Source organism: Balaenoptera borealis (genome assembly GCF_965194805.1).
Source record: "Balaenoptera borealis genome assembly, chromosome: 5".
Lineage (NCBI taxonomy): Eukaryota > Metazoa > Chordata > Mammalia > Artiodactyla > Balaenopteridae > Balaenoptera > Balaenoptera borealis.
Genome location: NC_138862.1, coordinates 129,118,033 through 129,143,262, shown reverse-complemented (window position 1 = coordinate 129,143,262; position 25,230 = coordinate 129,118,033). Strand labels below are relative to the sequence as shown.

At 34.3% G+C, this 25,230-nt stretch overlaps 1 protein-coding gene across 3 annotated transcripts in view; it reads right to left on the bottom strand.

The window, feature by feature from the left end:
• STAG1 (STAG1 cohesin complex component) overlaps positions 1-25,230 on the bottom strand; it is a gene marked incomplete at its 3' end in the record, with an annotated part of 436,193 nt that overhangs the window by 144,979 nt on the left and 265,984 nt on the right. For all 3 annotated transcript variants that reach the window (XM_082393421.1, XM_082393420.1, XM_082393419.1), the window contains 3 exons: positions 21,140-21,344; positions 5,583-5,734; positions 3,276-3,349 (listed from right to left, as the gene is read on the bottom strand). In XM_082393421.1, coding sequence (XP_082249547.1) covers positions 3,276-3,349; positions 5,583-5,734; positions 21,140-21,344 — 431 coding nt within the window. The remainder of the gene's footprint in view (positions 1-3,275; positions 3,350-5,582; positions 5,735-21,139; positions 21,345-25,230) is intronic.

Sequence of the window (25,230 nt, the reverse complement as noted above, 5' to 3'; positions counted from 1 at the left end):
CCATTGATCTTTTTTCTGTTTTTGTGCAATACCATACTGTTTTGACGACTGTAGCTTTGTAGTATAATTTGAAATCAGAGAGCCTTATTCCTCCAGGTCCGTTTTTCTTTCTCAGGATTGCTTTGACTGTTTGGGGTCTTTTGTGTTTCCATACAAACTAAAAATTTTTTTGTTCTAGTTCTGTGAGAAATGCCATTGGTAATTAGATAGGGATTGCTTTGAATCTGTAGATTGCCTTGTGTAGTAGAGTCATTTTTACAATATTGGAAGAATCAATAAAAAAAAAAGATATAAATGAACTTACTTACAAAACAGAAGTAGAGTGACCGACACAGAAAACAAAGTTTTGGTTACCAAAAGGGATGGGCAGGGAGGAGATAAATTAGGAGGATGGGATTAACATATACACATTACTGTGTATAAAATGTAATAGATAACCAAGAAGGACCTAATGTATAGCACAGGGAAGTATACTCAATATTTTTTAATAACCTACAAGGGTAAAGAATCTGAAAAAAATTGATATACATTCATATACAGTAAGTCCCCTACACACGAACCTTCAAGTTGACAACTTTCAAAGATGCGAACGTGCGTTCGCATGTCTAATCATGTAAGTTAGTTCACGTGTCTGATGTACACTGTGATGTGTATGCATCCTCTTCAAGTGGTTGTGCTTTTGTGTACTTTACTGTACAGTAATGTATATAGTAGTACAGTATCTTTATTTCAAGCCCAGGATGTCCAGAAGCAAGTGTAAAAGCAGCAGTGATGGAGCTGGTACTGCTAAGAGGCACCAAGAATTGGAGGTCCAGAGCAAACAGAGACAAGAGGAAGAACAAGTATCTGAAGAACTGAAGAGATTTATGATGTAGGAAATGGCAAGGGGATTTTCTTTAGTTGAGGAGGCACTGTTAGTTTTTGAGGCACAGGACCCGAATGTGGAACAGTACACAAAGGTTATAGCAGCCATTCAGGATGCAATCCAGTGCTACCGTGTCATCTATGATGAGAAAAAAAGAGCTACTACCCAGACATCACTGGATCATTTTTTCAAGAGGGTAGACAGAACTGAATCCAGCAAGGAACCAGAACCTGTGCCATCAATGTCGGGCATGAGTGAAACTGCAGCTTGCCCTCCATCTCCTGTTGCTGACGATCCTTCAGCTCCACCATCTCCCATCTCCTCTCCCTCCTCCAGTCAGTAACTCTTCTTCCCTGTTCACTTGATGCCAGCCTCTGTATGCCACCTATTGTACTGTACTACTGTACTTTTCAAGGTACTGTACTGTAAGATGAAAAATGTTTTATTGTTTGCGTGTGTTTGATTTTTATGCATTATTTGTGTGAAAAGTATTATAAACCTATTGCAGTATAGTACTGTACTGCATAACCAACTGTGTTAGCTGGGTACCTAGGCTAACTTTGTTGGACTTAACAAATTCGACTTATGAACACACTCTCGGAACGGAACGCATTTGTATGTAGGGGACTTACTGTATATATCTATATATCTATACATATATCTATATCTATCTATACATATATCTGAATCACTTTGCTGTATACCCGAAACTAACAGGACATTGTAAATCATCTATACTTCAAAAAAAATGACTTAATAGCAATAAAAAGATTTAAATGAAGAAAAATAATATATCATGATTATGTGTGTGGGTTTTATCCCAAGGAGTTCAGGTTGAGTTAACGTTTAAAAAATCAACCAATTTATTAATTCACCACATTAACACTCTTAAAAAAGAAAAACTACATAATGATCTCAAAAGATGGAGAGAAGTATTTGACAAAATTCAATATCCATTCCTAACAAAGTCTCAGAAAACTAGGGATAGGAAACTTCCTCAACCAGATAAAGTTAATCTATAAAAAACTTACAGTTAAGTCTTAAGGATGAAAGACCTTAATTTTATTAGTGAAAGAAGCCAGACCAAGACACGAACAAAAATCAGGAGTACAAAATGTAAATTCCATTTCTATAAAGTTCTAGAAAATGTAAACAAATCAGTTAGGAAGGAGATCATTGATTGCTTAAGGATGGGGAAGTGGGAGAGTGGCAGCAAAGGAGGAATTACAAAGTGGTAGGAGAACGCTTTTGAGGATAATGGATATATTCATTATCTTGCCTGTGGTAGTTTTACAGGTAGGGGTGTGTGTGTTGTGTGTGTGTGTGAAAACTCATCAAATCATGCACTTCAATGTGCTGTTTATTTTATGTTAATTATACGTCTATAAAGCTGTAATTTAAAAAAAGACTGCACGGCAGGTATATGGAAATTTTTGCTTTTTTGAAAATAAATTTGTCGATAATTCATTACATGCATGGTTTATGTCAGAAAGAGGATGTGATACTCCATTCAGAGAATTCATACTCAAAGTAAAAGCCTTGGTTCTATTTCAAAAGAGTTTTACATTTTCAGTTAAAACAAAATGTTTTAAGGTAAATTATCAAAGTTACAAATTTTTCCTTTTTTAAAAAAATAATTTCCCTGTTTTAATTAACTTTTAAAACTAACTGGCCAATTAAAGTCTCAGATGTGTCTAAAAACAGTGCATCTATTATCTGTGTCTATCTGCCTAAACATATCAAATCACGCCTAATTAATAGAAGGCAACAAGCGTATGTATATGATTCATTAATTCTCCATGAAATACGCTCATGTAGTATTTTAATAGGTCACACGTTTCACAGAAAGGCAAATTAAACTTGCAATGGGGCATGACAAAAATACTTCAGAAATACTTTGATCCTATTTTCTTGTGTATAGTTGAAGGTAAAGAAGAGTGATGTTATAAAGATGCTGCATTATCTGCAGAGGTGCCCTCTCCCATACTCATTTCTCCCATCTTCACCGACACATTTTTAAAACACTGTTGGTTAATTTGATCATATAACAAGATGAATACAAAAGGGCAGGAAGCAGGGAATTTAATTTTTTCAAATATGAAGACAATCAAATCTTATTAAGGCCACATTAACTTAATGATATCTTATTAATATTACATCAGTACAAATTCAAGTACATAGGATGTCTCTAACAGTATACGTTCTGAATCTGGAAGAGTGTGGCAATGATGGTGGTGGTACAGTTTTGACCACAGTTAATAGTACATTTATTTAGCTTTTATACCCAAAGCTGTTTTCCAGCTAACAAAACAAATAATTAGAAAGTTTATATTTTTATTGCCTAGGACTACAAAGAAGCAATAAATTATTTAAGTTCAAAATGTTCTAAATGATTTTTAAAATCCCTTACCGGTATCTATGAACAAATATACCCTTAAAAATAGAGTTCATCATATTTTCGATTTCATCCTGATTTTCTTGTAGCTGAAATGAAAAATAAATAAAAATATAAATTAAAATATTGATCATTTTATTTGCAATAAAGAGTTCCAATTGTTTTAAATTCCTGATTATTCTCATTCTGGGTAATTTTCAATCTTTTTTCTCATGTATTGTGCAACAGATGTCCGAAATTACCAGTATTCTTTCATTATTTCTATAGCTTTTCTACATTGGCTTAAAACCTCTTTCTGTCTCAACATGTATTACACAATAACTAAAAAGGAGTGGTGTGGCTAAGTGTGACCAGATTACTACCACAAAATATCATCTGCTTTGGGAATAGGCCTCAATTTCTTTACCTCTCCTGTCCAAACCAGGTCCCCTGCTTGGTTTTACATTTCTTGGTAACAGATCATCCTTAATTATCATATTTGCCACTGTGTAAGAAAGTTCCTATTCCACCTAAAGTATCCAAATATTACTCTGCGTCTGATTAGCACCAAACTGAGCATTGGTCAAATTCCCAATATAGGAGGAACAGTAGAAGATAGCAAGGACACTAGCCATTAGTGGTGAAATGCAGCAACAAAATAAAATACTATAGAAAAAATATAAATAAATTTCAGGCAATACTACACATCGGAATTAAAGTTTGAGTTTACTACTCAAAAGGAACAAAAGCACTGATACAAAATCACATTCAAGATGATAGTTTTTATTTTAATTTGTTCTGCAGTGAAACATTTGCTTTTACTGCATATACAAATGTGACAATAAAATTCCTTCAGACTTTCTCTTTTGCTATATGCTTTGTTTTGGGTTTTACTGAAATAACTTTGGGAATACTTTTATAGTAAATCATTCAAATTACTGAAACTTACTGTAAGTTCTACTTTTGCTGCATTTATTATATAAAAAATTAAATAGTTTATAAGAGATACAGTTTGGTTAGCAGTTCTTACTAAAGTACAGTTCCAAAACTTACTTACTATTATTTCCAGTATAGAATGTGCTATGAGTTGTACTGTGTTCCTCAAAACTTCATATGCTGAAGTCTTAACTCCCAGAACCTCAAACCTTATTTGGAAATAGGGTTGTAGCAGTGAAATTAGTTAAGATGGGTTCATACTGGAGTAGGATGGGCCCCAAATCAAATATGACTGTCTCCTTTTTATAATGGAGAAATTTAGAGACACACACACAGTGAGAAGGCCATGTGAAGATTAGAGTTATCTGCCAGTTCTAGCCTATACAACTGTGAGACAATAAATTTCTATTCTAAAGAAAAATCAGGGACTTCCCTGGTGGTGCAGTGGTTAAGAATCCGCCTGCCAATGCAGGGGACATGGATTCGAGCCCTGGTCTGGGAAGATCCCACATGCCACGGAGCAACTAAGCCCATGTGCCACAACTACTAAAGCCGGTGCGCCTAGAGCACATGTTTCGCAACAAGAAAAGCCACTGCAATAAGAATCCCCGCTCTCCGCAACTAGATAAAGCCCGCGTTCAGCAATGAAGACCCCCCCCAATGCAGCCAAAAATAAATAAAATTTTAAAAAATAATAATTAAAAAAAAAGAAAAATCAGTTTGTGGTTTATGCTACAGCAGCCCTAGAACTCCAATATAGCACAGACCATAATTTAATCATAAGTTTGTTGCTTCCTGCTGCCTGTTAAAACCCATTATTTGTTGACAGCAATATATTTAGAGCACTGAGATATTATTCTTTCTTCAAGTTAAAATACAGACTAACACTGTACATCTAAAATTTAATTTCTGATTGGATGAATAAAAATGTTGCCTACTAAAAATCCAGTTTAAAATCTCTTTCAACACATGTATATGAAAATTTCACTGTAAAATTGGAACCAATCTTATTATTCACAGAAATGTCTCATACATCTACTAATACACAGTCTTTGGCTTTCTCCTGCAATGCATCTTTGCTGGCCCCTAGTTCTGATGTTAGTATTTATTGTGCTTTCTGGGCCCACAGCTTGATAATCTTTTTGAGTTATCTAATTCCCAGACCACCTTCTTTCTAAAGTAGGGTTGTTCTGTGTTTCTCTTCTGCCCTCAGACAGCACTCAGATAATCAATCACTGGCTGGAAGCAAATTCCAGTTTCATTTGAAAACTTTGAGATCAAATAATCTAACTTTAAAAAACAACTTTTAAAAATACACACAAACCTTTTTAGAGAGAATAAAAACACATATGATATATTTACTACACATTTACAGAACATAAGAATCACAGTTACTGTGAACCTTACCTCTTTGCGTTTCTGAAGTAGTAACTCCAACCTTTCGTTGGCTCTCTTCCCAATCATTTTATTTCTCTCAGCCTCATATTGTCTCTGTGTATTATCCTGATGAATACTGAGGTTTAAGGCAACATTCACCAGAGCAGTCATGAGCTTCATGGCTATGAAATAAAGTAAGATTATAGTATTCACCTGTGAATCAGAATTTCATCCATAAGATTACAAATTTATAACAAATGGATGATGGAAGGAAACTAGTCAACTTCTATGTTTTACAATCTAGGCATAATTTAAATAAGAAAGACAAAAACTTATTTTATAGAAATAAAGTCACCATTTTAGTCTGTGACAATTTTCTCTGCCTCAGTGTCCCTATAAGCTTGGCTCATTAACATTCCCACTGAAAAACAGACTCATCCTGGGAGTTCCCTGGTGGTCCAGTGATTAAGACTTGGTGCTTTCACTGCCGTGGCCCTGGGTTCAATCCCAGGTCAGGGAACTAAGATCCCAAAAGCTGCTCGGTGCGGCCAAAAAAAAAAAACAACTCCAAAAAACCCAAAATGGACCCATCCTAATTATCAGCAGGAAGGATTTATGTAGTCTCTTCAACAACCCCTTTCCCTCACCTTCAAACATACACAACCTAAGTAAGAGCATACTAACCAAACCTTTTAGACCTTTCTTCTGGCCACCAATTCTGTGTATACAATTGCTTCCTTAATACCTTTACTTAGATGCATCAAAGGTGTCTTATTTGCTTACAATCAATTCATGACTTTTACTCCCAAAGATGGTCCTTTCCCTGTGTTCCTCACCTCAATGAATGGCATAACCTCTAATCCCTGAAAAATAGACCGAACCTACCAAAGTCATTAAATTCATTAAAAATATATTCTGTGAATTTCTGATCTGTTTCCCCAGTCACAGTGTTAACGTATTTTTAAACACTCACTTGTATTTGTAAATCTAATTAAATATTATCAAACTTTTCTTTCAAGTCCTCTGAGCAACAGGTATGACACAGACCTTAACCTTTTGTCTATTCATATTTATTTTCATCATTGAGATGATAAGAGTGTAGGGAATTCTGGTAAAGGAATAAAAGTTTGTGATGGTAAAATGATCTCCCTTTTTTTTCATTTAGTTTATTTATCTGCAAATACGAATGTTCAGTTATTAATGAGTGTTTTGGAAGAACCAATCTAAACATCTGCAAACATATACATAACTAAAGATGAGCATGCATTTCTTTTAAAACTTCTAAAATTTCCCTTTAATTACACATATAAACATGTATACATAATAGTGTAACTATATCTATCTATCTACACATACACAAACACACACAATTTGTTATTCGGAAACTCTATCTACATTTTGGTCAAATCCACGTTACTAGCGATTGCTACTGCCCTCAAACCAAAATATAAGACAAAAATCCTAAAAACAAAACGTATTTAAGTTAGTGAGTAGTTAGAAATGCATTTAAATGAAAATGTTTCCCTTTTCCTGAGATACAGCATCTAAGTATAATAAATTGAGAAATCTTCTTGTGTTTCAAAATATAGGCTAGTGATTTTACAGCATTTTACACACTGTCAGTAGAATACCTCTGAAGGTTAAAAGTACTTCTAAAATTAATCTGTATAAAAAAGGAGAATAGCTCAAAGGCAGAAGGGATCTGGTGTATTCAAATTGCCCAAGTCAGGGATAACAGATAACAGTTTAACAGAGCTTGTCCTAAGCATACAAAGTCATACCCAAATGGACCTTAATTCAGTTTATACTTCTAGATCTCTAAAATAAAATGACTTTAAGATCAAGAAGTTGGAAAGCATTAAAATTAACACCAACCCTGGCTGGAATTCACCAGCGGAAGCTGAAATACAAATTTTCTTGAACTTAATCATTTTTTGTCTTCAGCTATATATCTCCTTGGGAACCCAGATCCCATTGTGTAATCTCATTGTGTAATGACCCTCCTCCCATCCTAGGTATATATAAACAACAAAATATATCAACATACTAAAACAAAAAAAATGCAAAATGATCAATATATTTTCAGAAACATATTAGATGTGATAGAGCAGTATTTACTGAGATGTTTATGAACCTGTAAAATTTAAACTTCACTGAAATTTTCACTTTACATACTAACATATAAGCAAATAAACAGCTATTGAGGAGAGACTTCTAACTTAACGATATAGATACAACATGGGGATTGTGATAGGGATTATTGAGTCCACTGAAAAAAAGACTCATTCCTGCACAGAGTGAGCACTAATTAAGTTTTACTGGTATTACTAACAGAATTTTATAAATTTTATAAATCCGGTAATTCAGCCTGGTTTCTGTGATGTGGGCTTTGAAGTGCCTTCTCTTTGTCTACCAAGGAGAATACTTAATTTAGCCTTCACATTTTAACTGTTGGCTACAGAATGGCAAACTTGTTCTACTGCTGTGCTACTAAGAATGTGTTCTGCAAATATGTGCTGACCACAAATGGCTTGTTACCAGTTCATCAAAAGTATAAATTTGAAAGTAAGTTTTTAGAAATTTTTATAACAATCTGACAGAATAATCTTATGTCTACTGAATCTAGTAATAAAATGACACTAAGATCATAATTCAAAAACTAGTCTTTCACCACAGAGAGTTCAAAAAACACTTAATTAGTGCTTCCTCATTCATTTACCAATCCATAAGTACCGAGCATTGTTTTGCGTACTAGAAGCACAAAAGTGAATGAGACAGAGTATCTGCTTCCATTTTTATCTTCTAGTGAGGAGAAAATAATATATCAATAGATAATATACAAATGAAAAAATATATCAGTTAAAGAAAAAAAATATGGTTAAAAAAAGTAAAGTATGGTAAAGAGGACAGAGAGCAAACGGGGTGGCTAGGCCTCTCTGAAGAGCTCATATTTAAGCATGCATGAGGCAATGAGCATGATTATATGACAGAAAGTGTCCCAAGGAGAGGGAATAAAAAGTGCAAAGGTTATGAGGTAAACTGTTATGAGAGGGGACTCATAAAAGAGCAAGGTACTTAGTGTGGCTGAAGCACAGAAATAGGCAGAAGCAGGAGACAAGGTTGAGGAGGAAATCAAAAGGCCAGGTTGTAAGAGTTTTACGAGGATCTAGTTAGGACTCAAGAATTAAATCTAAATGAGATAAGACCCACTGGAAATTTTGGTGTGGGTGAGAAATAGTCTGATTTATATTTTTAAATGCTATGTGAACAGACTATAGAAGAGTAAAAGTGAAAGAAGGGAGACCAAATAGAAGAACACTGAAAGAGAACTGAACATATTTTGCCAAAAGTTTACAATAATGATTCTCAAGTTTTTGGCCTTGAGCAACTCAGTAAAGCAATGCTAGCTTGGATTGAAGTGGAAGCAGTAGGTGGAGAGAAAGTTAGATCTGAAATATATTTTCAAGGTAGAGCTAAAAGAATATGATAATACAGAAAATGAGAGAAATAGGAAAGGCAAGGGTAATTAGAACGTCTTGTGCTTATTAGTTATCTAAGCGGAGATGGTTAATAGATATACATCATCATAAAAATATTGGTTTTTAGAGCCATTAAACTGGATAGCATATCGATTCAATGGATGACTATTCAGCCACTAGAAAAAAATGAGGCATGATTTATATGCTGTAAAGAAAAGTCTGCCAATATACTTCTTGGTGGGAAAAAAAGGCAAGATGCCTGTCACTGTGTATATTATAATATCATTTACGCATGAAGAAGGAATGCATTATTTATTATTATGTGCCAGTCACTCTTCTAAGCTCTTCACACACACTTATTCATTTATACCTCACAACTCTATCAAGTTAAGTACTATAATTATTTCTTTTATACATAAGAGAAAACTGAGGTACAGATTGGCTAAGAGACTTGGCAATTACACAGCCAGTAACTGGCAGAGATAGAATTTGATTACAGCCGCCATGCTCCATAGTCTAAGTTTTTAACCACTATACCATACTGCCTCTCACTGAATATGTATGTGCTATCATATTCATAAAATCTTTGGAAAGATATATAAGAAACAGGCAACTTTGGTTGCATTCAGAGAAGGGAATTTGATGGTTGAGAGCCATGGGTAGAACACTGACATTTCACCATATAACATTTTTAAATCTGGAATTTTAAATCATATGACAGCATTACTCTCTCACCATCATTATTTTTTTTAATTTATTTTATTTATTTATTTTTATACAGCAGGTTCTTATTAGTTATCTATTTTATACATATTAGTGTATATACGTAAATCCCAATCTCCCAATTCATCCCACTGCCCCCCAACTTTCCCCCCTTGGTGTCCATTTGTTTGTTCTCTACATCTGTGTCTCTATTTCTGCCTTGCAAACCGGTTCATCTGTACCATTTTTCTAGATTCCATGTATATGCGTTAATATACGATATTTGTTTTGCTCTTTCTGACTTACTTCACTCTGTATGACAGTCTCTAGGTCCATCCATGTCTCTACAAATGACCCAATTTCATTCATTTTTATGGCTGAGCAATATTCCATTGTATATATGTACCACAACTTCTTTATCCATTCGTCTGTTGATGGGCATTTAGGTTACTTCCATGACCTGGCTATTGTAAATAGTGCTGCAATGAACACTGGGGTGCATGTGTCTTTTTGAATTATGGTTTTCTCTGGGTATATGCCCAGTAGTGGGATTGCTAGGTCATATGGTAATTCTATTTTTAGGTTTTTAAGGAACCTCCATACAGTTCTCCATAGTGGCTGTATCAATTTATATTCCCACCAACAGTGCAAGAGGGTTCCCTTTTCTCCACACCCTCTCCAGCATTTGTTGTTTATAGATTTTCTGATGATGCCCATTCTAACTGGTGTGAGGTGATACCTCATTGTAGTTTTGATTTGCATTTCTCTAGTAATTAGTGATGTTGAGCAGCTTTTCATGTGCCTCTTGGCCATGTGTATGTCTTCTTTGGAGAGATGTCTATTTAGGTCTTCAGCCCATTTTTTGATTGGGTTGTTTTTCTTGTTTTTTTTTTTTTGGCAGTGTTGGGTCTTCCTTGTTGCACGCAGGCTTTCTCTAGTTGTGGCGCATGGGCTTCTTATTGCAGTGGCTTCTCTTGTTGCGGAGCACGGGCTCTAGGCGTGCGGGCTCAGTAGTTGTGGCTCACAGGCTCAGTAGTTGTGGCACACGGGCTTAGTTGCTCAAAGGCATGTGGGATCTTCCCGGACCAGGGCTTGAACCTCTGTTCCCTGCATTGGCAGGTGGATTCTTAAACACTGCGCCACCAGGGAAGTCCCAGGTTGTCTGTTTTTTAATACTGAGCTGCATGAGCTGTTTATATATTTTGGAGATTAATCCTTTGTCTGTTCATTTGTTTGCAAATATTTTCTCCCATTCTGAGGGTTGTCTTTTCATTTTGTTTATAGTTTCCTTTGCTGTGCAAAAGCTTTCAAGTTTCATTAGGCCCCATTTATTTATTTTTCTTTTTATTTCCATTACTCTAGGAGGTGGGTCAAAAAGATCTTGCTGTGATTTCACCACCATTATTTTTTAATAGAAATAATAAAAACATGGAATTGGTTTTCACTTTATTCACTGAGGAGTGAATAAAGATAGAAAAGATAAAAAGGTCTTTAGATTGAGTCTGAGATAATTCAGTATTTACAGTTTAGCTTTCTACAATCCACCAAAACAGTGCTTCAAGAAGGAAGAAGTAGTTATGTCTTTCAAGAGAGAAAGATGACAATGGAACTGCCCAGTGCTTTCTGACACTAAGAAGGTAACTGCTGGCCTCAATAAGAGCAAAGGCAGTGAACAGGTAGATAGAAACCTGACTGGAGTGGGTTTAAAGAGAATAAGAAGAGAGTGAGTAGAGACAGTAAATAGAAATAATTCTTTGAGATTTGCTATAAAGAAAAGGAGAAAAATAGGACTGTAGCTAAGGAGCATGTGGAAACAAGGGAGGGTGTGATGGTCAGTCTTATGTGTCAACTTGGCTAGGCTACAGTATCCAGTTATTTAATCAAGCACTAATCCAGGTGCTACTGTGAAGGTATTTTGTAGATAAGATTAACATCTGTAAGTAAAGGAGACTACCTTCAATAATGTGGTGGCCTCATCCAATCAGCTGAATGCCTTAAGAGCAAAAACCGAGGTTTCCTAGAAAAGCAATTTCTGCCTCAAGACTGTACAAGTTTCCTGCCTAAGTTTCTAGCCTGCTGGCCTGCCCTACAGATTTTAAAACTGCCAGCTCCCAAACTGTGTGAGCCATTCACTAAAATAAATCTTCCTCTCCCCAAATATATATATCTTTGTGTGTGTATGTATGTATGCAAATAAGAAAGCAAGTAACTAAGTATATCTCCTGATGGTTCTGTGTTTCTGAAGAGCCCTAACTGATACAGAGTGTTTCTAAAAGATAAAGGCTGTTATAGCATATTAATATAATGATAAAGGGAATGGGGGAATTGAAGCAGGACAAAGAGAAAAAACACCCTGAAGAGTAAAGTTCTTGAGGCGGTGAACAGGAATTGGATCCACTGCACAAGGGCAAGGACTAACCTTAGATAGATAGCACTGTAATAAGAGAAAAAGCAGAGTATATGTGTACTGATGCACCTAGATAAGTAGGTTTAATCACTGAAGGATTCTCTTCTGTCTCTATAAAGCTAGCAAGATAATCAGCTAATTGTGAAGAAAAGAGGATAGCAGATGCTACAGGTTTGAGAAGGTGTGAAATAATCTTATAAGAAAGTAGGAATATCCATGGCATAGAATACTGTAAAAGGATTGCTAGGCAGCACTAAAGGTCCACTTGAGAGAAAAATGTAAAATGCCCAGCCATTATAACTATGTGTTGTTCTATAGCCACTTTCAGCTCCACTTGTGTAGGTATGGAACAGGTAGTAATATGAGGTTTTCCTAGGGGGTATAATGGAGGGCAAGGATGTTGAGGGTCCTTCATGAGAAGGACATGATTATAATAAATCTGGATAACAGAATCTAAGCTAGGAAAGTGGAGGCAGTGAGGACATCAAGAACACTAAAAAACAGAGTATCAAAGAATTTAAAGCCCCAATAGAAGAAAAACAATGTTGGAGCTGGGAACATATAAGACAAAAACTGGAACAAAAGAGATTATTGGCAAATGGGATGGTTAAAATTAAGATTATGGACACTGGCCCTTTTATTTACTATTCAACAATTTGCATTTATGTGTTCTTCAGCATAAAAATGAAAACTAAAAAGCTGCCTTTATATTTAGTGATACCTACTATACTTTTGAAAACTATTACTATAAACCCTGGAAATATATATGATAATGGGACAAAACTAAATTTTAAAGAGAGGTATGATTATATTCCTTTTTTTTTTTTTAAATTGAAGTATAGTTGACTTACAATGTTGTGTGAGTTTCTGGTGTACAGCAAAGTGATTCAGTTATACATATATACATATTTTTTTCATAATGGTTTATTACAGGACATTGAATATAGTTCCCTGTGCTATACAGTTCAACACTGTTATCTGTTTTATATATAGTAGTTGGTATCTGCAAATCCCAAACTCTTAATTTATCTCCCCCACCCCCTTTCCCCTTTGGTAACCATAAGTTTGTTTTCTATGTCTGAGTCTACTTCTGTTTTGTAAATAAGTTCATTTGTATCATATTTTAGATTCCACATATAAATGATATCATATGGCCTTTGTCTTTCTGACTTACTTCACTTAGTATGATAATCTCTAGGTCTACCCATGTTGCTGCAAATGGCATTACTTCATTATTTTTTATGGCTGAGTAGTATTCCATTGCAATTATGTTCCTCCTTTAGTTTTAAAAAACTTATTTAAAAAAACAAAAAGGCTTACAACAAACTTCCACTTTCCAAATAATAAACATTTAATCAATCCCTGTCTCTTAAAAACCCAACCAAAATAACGAGAAAACAATTTTCATCTTCAATAAATCCAGAAAATTACCTGCACCCCCAAACCACAATGTATCAATATATGTATATGGAGAGAGATCGCCGAATCCTAACCACTAGACCACCAGGGAATATATGTATATGGAAAGCAGATGGATGAAGCATGCAAATCAAACCAAATGGTTGAAAAAGCTTGACAACTATATCTAAAGAAATACAAAAAGAAAAACAATTTTGCTCTGTAGAACCCAAAAGCATTGAGGAATTGGAGAAGTACTGGTGTCCACAGAAGATGCAGTGAAGTAAGGTCTGAAAATAGGAGCATTATTTCAAAGTTTGTATAGTAAGTAATTAAATCTCCACTCGAACCTAGGCAGTCAGGCAATTCCCCCAACATACACTCATCTTGGAAGTCCAGGAAGTTTATTCCCTGAAGAATATAAACCAGAGATTTGGACTCATCAGACACAGAGGAGGGATACAGGTGAAGTGCAGAGTGCCCTGGATGCTCCTTCACCCTGTGTAACTCCCAAATGGTGGACAGCAAACAGACTTAAGGAGATTGAAAGATCCTTCTGCAAAGAAGCTAAACTTCCCCAGGGAAAAATAATTAGCAATACCAAGAGTTTAGGGTCCACAGTGAAAACGGTATGTGGCCACAGGACCACCCTACAGTGATGCTCACCAAAGAGGCCAGAGCCATTGCCCCTCCCTGTCAAACACAACACACACACACACACACACCCATGCCACCCCCCACCCCCACCCTCGCTGGCAATCAGCTCTTCAGTGTCTCATTGTCAGCAACGACTAGAAAGCCAATGAACAGATACTTAAGGAACGTTTCCAACATGAAAGACACTGATAAAAGCAGAGAATTGGAAAAGACGTCAGAGTAGGGTGTAAAAAAAAACTTCAGAGTAATAATTAACGTTGTCAAAGAGAGATAAAAGAAAATGTTACATCCATGAAACAATGTTAAAAAAAAAAGACTTGGAGAATGCAAAATAACTCTTAGAATATTTAAAATGATAATGAAAATTAAGCTCAATAAAGTTGAAGAAATACAAGAAAAGTGAACAAAAAGACTAAGGAATGGAAGCTAAAAGAGAAATAACAAGAAACTCAGGATTGATTCAACAGATTAACATCCAAGTAATATGTATTCTATAAAGAGTGCCCAGCATAATGAATGGGAAATTATATACACACATTAGGGTATATCACCATGATATTTCAGAAAATCAGGAACAAAAAGAACATAAAGTTTCCGAAGACAAGAAACAGGATCAGAATCAGAACTTTGAAACAGGATTGGACGTCTCAACAGCAATACTGGAAACAAGAGGAAAAATTCTGAAGAAAATTTTCAATAAGTTCTACATTGGTTCAATTAAATATAAGAATATAATAATTTTTCAGGCATGTAAAATCTCAAATATATACTTTTCCAATACTCTTTTTCTCAAGAAGCTATCAAAAAACATGCTATCCGAAAAGGAGAGAATAAATTTTAAAAAAAAACAAAAAAAAACAGGCAAGCCAGAGATAGGGGATTCAACAAAAGACAAAGGATCCAAATAATGGCAGAAAAGTTAAATAACTTAAAGGACATATAGATTTTAGAAAACAACGCAGCCTTATCAAACATAATCATAAAAAATTAAAAGTACAGAAAATGTACCCCACAAAATTGATTATAACATTCTATTATTTGTTTAAAAATAAAATAAAAAATCCTCACGTAAAAGGAAACACCAACATGTCATGACAAAATTAAGAAATGGTATGATTATGGCTAATTTTTATTTTTGTACTTTTCTCCTTTTCTGAATTCTTTGTAAGTTGTATATGTAATTTTATATGTACAGAAAATGTTTAAACATACAACATGGAAGTATTAATGAAAAATCTACAAGAAATTTTCTCAATTTCTCTGTCCTCTTTAGAGCCAAACCAAGCAAGCTCTGTCATTCTATCACAGTTATAACATCAGACACTTACTGAATAACTTGTATATGTGAAACATTTAACACAAATTATTTCATTTAAGCCTCACAACACTCCTATAAAATGGGACTATTAGTAGCAATACTATACAGATGAGGAAAGTGAGGCACCAAAGTTAAGTAACTTGTCCAAGGTCACCAAGTTGGTACATAAAAGACATGATTATAAAATTATTTTAAAAATCATAATTTCTTTACAAAAACTAGCCCCCAAAAGAAAACTAATTTTCATACCTGATGATAGAAAGGAGATAAATCTATGAAAATGATACTTCTGTAACTAGAAAACGTAAAACATTACTCTAGATACCTATATTTACATTTGAAAGAGTAATTACATTTAAAAAGTTTACTGTATTTTATGTGTACAGTTATATGATATAGTGGCACTCACAAATTTGGTCAATTATTGGGCATTAATCTCATGAGAACACCAAAAGTCTACTACATACAAATTCTAGAAAGGTGAAAAAAGAGTGTTATATCTAGAGGAGCAACGAGAAACACAAAGGTATTAAAGTTAAAAAAAAAATGCACTGGTGAAAATACAAAGCAATGAGAAAGTAAAAATTTCTTTAATGAATAAAAGGAAAATAAAATATAAAGAAATTAAGGAAGAGAGATTATAGTCTGCCCTTTGATGATGCCAGATTGACCTAAAATTGTGAGGTTCTAACCATAGCAACCAGAAATATTCAGGCTGGTTAAGAGTTATAAAATACCTACTGAATTTAATAAATAGAATTTGGCATGTGAGAACCAAAAGATAAGTAAAAATGAAAGTGCATGCTGTTAGTTTTCTTAATAGCAGTTTCTGAAAGGTCTGTTTATTTACTTGTTTGTTCTGATTTCCCCATTTGCAATGTCTTCTACTACGAAAATAAGAGGTGTTCAATAAATTCTGAGGAAAAACAAACACGAGTGAAGGGAAACACTGCACACACTACTGGCTCTCACTGTCATTACAGAATAACAGCAGCAGTTTACTAAATGTCAGGCACTAGTTCAAGCTTTCTTAATTTCTTTTAATGAGGTAGCTATCATTATCTTTCCCACTTTGCATATGAAGAAAGTGAGGCCAAAAGGACTTGTCCAAATTACCCAATTAGTAAAAGGCAGAAAGGGATATGTATTCAGGCAGTCTGGTCCAGAACCCATTCTATGAACCCTATGTTATATGGTTTCAGCAACCGAAAGCCAAAGAAAAGACATCAATTTACTGAGGCAAGGTAATTTTCAGTCTGTGATGGGAGAACAAAGAAATTTCTTACAGCTTATCTCTTCTCAGAGTAAAAGTCCAGAGATGCTGACTTGGTAAAAAAATGTTAATCAACAACAAATCATATGTCAATATAAAATCAACCATTTACCAATATAATAATGTTAAACAATGAGATACAAAGAAATGTTTACTTCCCCAAGAATCTGAGGGTGACCTATTATTGTTAACTAGTGGTAAAGACCGGCCTCCCAGCATAATGAGGCCACCTGACTGTCATATGATGATCTTAACCACATTTTCTAATTTTTTCATAATTCACTTTAGAAAAAAATAGAACAGAATCAATCACCATGCTATTATTAATAAAATTTTGTAGTCTTAATCCCCTTTTGTTCAAATTAGCATTTTCACTTTAGAAGTGAGAGGTAGCCAGTATCAATCTATTTGTAACATAGAAAATTATGCAGGTGAGAAAATAGCAAAAAATAAAAAAGGTAAACCAACATTACTCATCTCGCCATCTAACAAAAATTTGAAGTCACCAACTTCTAAAGTATTGGCATACATTTTAAAAACAAATGCCTATGTATAATCTAACTATAAATCTAAAAATAGATCCTTTGAGAGTAGAATTATCTTTATAATACCAAACACAGTGGTAAAACAAAGGGAATCCTACTTGTTTTTGAGCTGGAGGAGGAAAATATTTTTTCATGAAAATTCCATGAAATTGCAGAAAGAAAATATGGCCAGCCTCAGATTATAAATCCACCAAAATAATAATGACAAAATACTACTTATATAAATTAAATCCACAAACTATGTTCTAATACGTCTGAGATAGCTATTTAGAAAAGCAACAAAGGCACTTAATTCTGAAGATTAATCGGTAATGAAAACTTTACTACAGTGTAAAGCTTCTTTATTAAGATGAGTCAGACATATAGGAGAGTATGCTTTACAATTCCAATTAAAATAGAAAAAAATAAGGAAAATATAATACAAAATGTAATTGCTAACAGTCTGTTTCAATTTAATGGTAAAAAGAATTCCAAAAAGAAGGGAGAAAGCACAGTTTACTGGAAAAATGAGACTACTTCTACCTGGAGAATAAACAAACCTGAAGAACTACAAAATGATGAAAAATTTTAGTAAAAATGTGGTAAAAGTATACAATTAAATGCAATGCATAAACACTGACAATTGGGACATATTATTAACTAATAACAAGAAAACGGGATATTTAGAAAATAGATTAAAAGTACTATTGATAAGACCACTCTGATGATTTATAAAGCTCTAAAACTTGTCTTGTCTGTACCCTACAAAACAACTAACCTGATTGTCTCTCTTCTTAGCTAAGATATAAGCAATGTCAAGGAGCATTTTATTCCAAAGCCGATAATCATATCTGGCCATAACTGCCTTGTAACTGTCCATGCACATAGTCTTTGAAGCAGAGGATTAAATGTTCCTGCCCATTTTATCTAGTCCCCAAGACTCGTCCTGCAAAGTGAATAAAAATGATTATCTTTTAAACTACCCCTCATACACATACCATAAAAGAAAAAAAGGGAGGGGGTACCAGAGAAGAGGGCAAAGATGAAAAGAAAATAATCCTTGAAAAGATGGATAATTATTATCCAGCCTGGAATTAAGTTCTCAGCAAGATCTCTGTGCTTTGTTGAAGGGTAGGTGACTGATGTCTCACTTTTTATGCAACTGAGCTTTGGAAGACATGATCATTAATGTACACAGAGAAATTACAGTAATATTTTGAAATAAATTTGAGAATAAGTTGAAAAATAGGTTAGCTTTTAAAAAGTAAGTATAAACATAATGTTGATCTCCTTCTATTTTTCTTGATTTCTGATTTTGAAAAGTAATTAACAAATACAAATAGGCTAGATGATATAAAAAAAGCTTAGGAGAAAACCAAATGGCATTTATCAGGCAGTTTTAAAAGCTATCATGATCACAGGTAAATTGTGAGAAAAGAAAGACAGAAAGGCACTGGAAGGAGGAGGGAGCAACTCAACTCAAAAGAAATAGGAGGAAAGCCATAATTAAAATATGTTTAAGCATATGTAAAATTAGCATGTATAGATTACCAAAGGGATAAATATATGAAAAACAAGATAATAATAAAAGTCACTGAAAATGGGCCAATGGAAAGAAGAGCTGAAATGGACCATCATAAAGTCAGTAAAATACAGTAATATTTCATTTACATGGCAGTGAAGGACAAATGCAAATGAATTAAACTGCATTTTTCAGGAAATTGAAACGTTTTAAAACTCAAAATATTCTGTATATTTCTATAATATACTATTCCTTCTCTTGTGTTCGTAAGTAGAGTATGTGGCATATATTTAGTCTTTTATATAAAATGCACACAGGTTTCTGGATTAAAGAGAGGTAGCTGGCCCCTACAGAGAAGCCCCAGATTGCTCTGTATCTTGATATCTGTAAGCAAAATTTTTTTTTGTCTTTTTTGTTATAAATTACCGTTTCACAATTCTGTCAGCAGGACAGAATCTAACACTTGCCCTCCAGTCTAACACTTGCTTCTCTTTCTCTCTTGGCATTGGGAAACTAGATAATAACTGTTTATGGTAGTAATTTTGGCTATTCAGAAGTAACTTCTATCTTATGTTTAAGTTTTGTTTATTTCAAATCACTGCATTTACTATGCATCTGAAAACCAGCTAAACAGGAATTACTGTACATAGATAAAAGATGAAAAGTAAATAGAAAATATAAAAAAAGAAAAAAAGCAAACATAAAGGGCAGAAGATTCTAAAAGTGATGAAATTAGAAAGAAAAATTGTATAGTATCAGATAACTTTTAAGTAATAAATAGTATATTTACAGTACCTTTTCAAAAAGTTACAACTGGGTACAAGATCTCTTTTTATTCCTAATAATGAGGAAGAGGATACTCTCAAAACACAGAATAAAATGTGTTTGATGTTTGTTCTATATAGAAAATTTTTTCAACAATAAATTGTGTGATTTTACCTTTTTAAAAAAGATAAAATTAAGTAAAAGATCTTCCTCTTTTCCCAGTGAGAAAAAGGACACCCTCAAAAGAATAACTGTGTGTCATATTTACTCCATATAGAACTGCAACTAAGGGAATACTGGACACTAATAATATGGATTAACCACACTTGAGTAAGGAAGGAAAAAGGAGTGGAAAAAAATATGGATGACTCTATATAAAATTATCACATTGGCTTTAGGCAACAGGTTAAACCAGAAAATGATAAAATTTCAAATCCAGGGTTTGCAATGTGTAGTCCCCAAAGTATCAGTGTCAGCATCAGCTAGAAACCTGTTAAACTCGGGGGCAAGGCCACGCAATCTGTTTCAGTAAGGCCTGGAGGTGATTCTGATGCATGCTAAAGTTTAAGAGTCAATGCATTCAATAAATTAGATAAATGAGAAATTTAAATTTAAATTCAAGATGAAATGCAATTAATTAAATTAAATCTCATTTTTTGTCATGGTAATGTGTAAGATGAATATAGCCAGAGTTATTGCTATTAAAAAGGATGTAATTTGGGAGTATTTAAATACATGTGTATGTACATACACACACACACTCTCTCTCTCTCTGTATTACAGGAGAAAAAGAACAATCATTTAGTCATTTTAGGTAAGCACAGTTAAAATCGTTGAGGAATTGAGAATGATGGCTAAATTAACAAAATTACCTTGTTACGGAAAAACAAGGGGAAAAAGAACATACTTGACTCAGAATTTGTCTAGATAATTCTAAAATAAAAGCAAAAGTGAAAACTATAATCTGTCAGTTCTTCAGGACTCAGCCTACCTATCTGAACTGATTTTAGAGACATTACATTTAGGTTATTACAGCACTAGGAATAGAAAGAATGCCAGCTAGGTCACAATTACCTATTACAATTGGATGGAACTGTATAAAAATACATATATATAAACAAAATTTACACATTTATGTATAATAACAATGAACTATGAAGCAATGTAATTAAGTAGAAAAAATACTATGAATTTGGAATTTCAACTATTATTCGGGTTTACCAAAGAACATGGCCTGGTGGACTCCTAAAATTTATTTGGTTATAAAATAAAAATGCAGGAAAACACATGTTCAGAAAGAGATTTGGTTAACATTCGCCAGAAAATTTCAATTTTCATTCTCAAGACTATCAAATGCCAGTTATCAAAATAGGCATACATTTTACTTAGAGAATACAAACCATTCATGTGAATTTTGGAGAAAACCTGTATTTTTCAAGAGCAAAGTAATGAATTTAATATTTAATCTAAATAAAGCTTAACTAGAATAGAACATATTTAACAAAACTAAATTGAAAAGGAAATAAAATGTTGGTTACTTACCAGCAAGGGTACTTGTATGTCTAAAAGCTCTGACCTGGGAGTCTGACAAACCAGTCAAAAGGGAGATTACTGTGTCCATCATATACTCATCATAAATTATGCTATACTGACATTGTCGAATCAGGACTCCAATAAATTCACAAAAGTTTGAACGAAATTTTTTCCACTGAGGTCCAGGCATGGTAAGGGGGTAATCACCACTGTCCTAAAAGGGATTTAAAAAGAACATATTAAATATGACATCAAGTTTGATCAGTTTTTTTTCCTCCTACTGGAAAAGGAACATTCTTCTCAAAGTAGATATGAACAGAAATCAAAGGGCACAAGATGGCTTTCTCTTTTTTGCTTGTTTTGATCTTCGACAACTAAATAATTGTTAATGTGCTCAAAATTATTATTTACAACCAGTATTTAATCCATTATTCTAAGCCATTCATTCAAAATAATAGTTCCAGTTTTGTTGTACTTGGGTCCTAGTTGAGATAATTTAAAGTAGGAAACAAAAAAAGAATTGAAGTTTAGACTAGAAAGGATATTTGCTACTGAATTCAGATCAAACTAATCATGATACCTGTGACATATAGCATCTTTCAATTATTTTAAATAGACACTTCAAAGAATTGACAGTTTCAAGAGTATAAGCACTTCATTAAGAAGTCCAAAACCAACTTTTCACGTCTGAAACTGCTAACCTATTTCTTCCAATTTTACTATGAACTTTCAATTAACTCTATTTTATGGAGTGAATTTATTAACTTTTCAAAGAAAAAAATCTAGCATGGGCTCTTGGTATCACCAGATTGTGTTATCTTCTTTAAAACACGAAACTGACAGTTGAACCCAGCAGAGGTTTCCCACTCTAGCCTAAAACATTTTGGTGGAGGAATGGAAATTCACAAGGCAGAGAGTGAGAAATTCTGTGAACATAATTATCTGAATACTCTCAATTTGTGGCTATTTGTCTTTTCTAGGCCAAAGTGCTGTTAGGAAAACTGGTTATAAATGAGGTCTTGAGCTCTGTTGGTGTCCCAGGAAAGAGAACTAGTGTGATACTTAGAACAGCAAGAAATCCCAAGAGCAAGGAACAGAAAGCAGAGATAGGGAAGAGCTTGGCAGTCAGTCAAATACCCCCAAAGAAAGTTAATTTTGGCGCTACATGAGTATTATGTGGGTTACTAAGCTCTATAGGACATCAAAAAGGAACTGAAGGGGATGGTTGAATCTTCCCTGCTCTTTAGACTGGGGGTGTGGGAGCACAGACTGGAGAGGGTAGCAGGATGGAGAGGTGAGATGCTTCTCAAAGGTATCTCTGAAGGCTGCCTGCTGCTTCCATTTCAAAAAAGCCCACCAGGGTAGAGCCTCTTTTCCTTTGTACCAACTGTGAGATTCAGCCATTTAGTGCTCACAACCAGATCTGGGCCCCAAGGAAAGTACAAAGAAAAGAATCTATCTAAACAGCCCCAACAGCAAGAGGAGAGGAAGCCAGAAAAATCAGCATTTAGGAAAACCTAAATAAAAAATAAGTATACTTCAAAGATTCAAATGTAGCATAAAACAAAACAAAACTCTAGGGAACTGAAATACACAGCTTTCTGAGGTATAATTCACATATAACATTAGTTCCAGGTATAAAATATAATGATTCAATATTTGTAAATATTAAAAAATAATCACCACAATAAGTGTAGTTGACATTTGTCACCATAAACAGTTACAAATTATTTTGCTTTTCTTGTGATGAGAACTATTAAGATCTACACTCTTAGCAACTTTTCAATATGCAATACAGTATTAATAACTATAGTCACCATGCTTTACATCCCCAGGACTTATTTATATTACAACTGGAAGTTTGTACCTTTTGTCCCACTTCACCCATTTTACCCATTCCCCCCGACCCCTGGCGACCACTCTGTTCTCTGTATCTATAAGCTCACTCAGTGTTCTTTTGTGTTGTTTTGTTGTTGTTGTTATTTTCATTTCACATATAAGTGAGATCACATGGTAATTGTCCTTCTCTGACTTATTTCACTTAGTGTAAAGCCCTCAAGGTCCGTCCATGTTGTCACAAATAGCAAGATTTCCTCTTTTTAACGACTGAATACTATTCCTCTGAGTGTGTGTGTGTGTGTGTGTGTGTGTGTGTGTGTGTGTGCGCGCGCGCGCGTACATACCACATTTTCTTCACCCATTCATCCACTGATGGACACTTAGGTTATTTCCATGTTTGGCTACTGTAAATAATGCTGCCATTAACATGAGGTTGCATATATCTAAAATAATTTATTTCGTAAAAAACTCAGTTGATGAACTGAAGGAAAAGGATGGTTACTGATAGGAGACACATTAGTAGCCTAGAAAATAATGTGCAAGACATATCGGAGAAAAAAACACGTAACACGCTAGATGAGGCCTGTGGAAAAAACCTTTTAAAATGGACAAAGTAGGTTAATAGGACCTTTTCAACCTTCTGTCCTTTCCTTTTTCACTGATTTGGAACTCATGTGGTGCTGATGTTCAACAGCCATTTTGCAACCATGAGGGGACAGTATGAAGATAAAGAATGGTACAGAGAGAGATGGAAAAAATGTAGGTCTTTGCTCTATTGAGGTGTAGTATCAATATCAATCATGTTCTGCCTACTCCCAGATTTATTTTGTGTGAGACAAACTCCTGTGAATTCAAGCCACTGTTGGTCAGATTTTCTGTTACTCACAAACAAATCCATTCCTGTTATAGTACAGTTACAAGCAGTGGGAAAAGACATATTATTCAGGAAAAGACTTTGGTACAGTACAACTGGTTTTTCATTAGAAAAAAATCAGATATGTATTGCACCATACACTAAAATAAATTCCTAATGAAATCAAAACACTTAAAAAAAAGAAATAGCAGAAAACATGGAAGAATCTTGAACCGTGGTCATTTTTAAGTCTTTTGTCATTTACAGACAGTTCTGGGTATACTCTGATGCTTTTGCAAAAATGTTCCTATAAAAGGGTTTCATCTTCAAGGAATTCATGGAAAAGACTCTGACAAGTACAAGTTTCTGGTAACTGATTATACTGCTGAACTGAATAAATAAGCATTTTCAGAATTCTAATGGAAAACTGATGAATTCATAAAAGTGCTAACAAAAGATCAAGATGAAAAAAAAATTAATTACATGGGACTGAGTGAACTGATGAGGATGATTATAACTTTTGTGACTTTCTGTTTGAATAAAAAAAAAAAACCCCACAAGGACTCAGAGGCAAAAAATATACAAATCAATTTTCACTGCAAAGTAAAGGAGCTGTTACAGTGGAGGATTACTGGACTGAATGTCAATATTATGACATAGTATGAGTGTGTTCTGTGTTTGGTAATTGCAATCATTGTTGCTTTTGTTGTGGTCATTCATTTACAATGCTTGGTGTCAGTTTATTTATCTCTTGTAAAAATAAAATACACTGTGTGTGTGTGTGTGTGGGTGAAAAAAAAAAATGAAAACGTGGAAGAGAGTACCTCCCATCAAGCCTCTCAGATAGCCTCATCCACCAGAGGGCAGACAGCAGAAGCAAGAAGAACTACAATCCTGCAGCCTGTGGAACAAAAACCACATTCACAGAAAGACAGACAAGATGAAAAGGCAGAGGGCTATGTACCAGATAAAGGAACAAGATAAAACCCCATAAAAACAACTAAATGAAGTGGAGATAGGCAACCTTCCAGAAAAGGAATTCAGAATAATGACAGTGAAGATGATCCAGGACCTTGGAAAAATAATGGAGGCAAAGATCGAAAAAATGCAAGAAATGTTTAACAAACACCTGGAAGAATTAAAGAACAAACAAACAGAGATGAACAACACAATAACTGAAATGAAAACTACACTAGAAGGAATCAATAGCAGAATAACTGAGGCAGAAGAACAGATGAGTGACCTGGAAGACAGAATGGTGGAATTCACTGCTGCAGAACAGAATAAAGAAAGAAGAATGAAAAGAAATGAAGACAGCCTAAGAGACCTCTGGGACAACATTAAACGCAACAACATTCACATTATAGGGGTCCCAGAAGGAGAAGAGAGAAAGCACCTGAGAAAATAT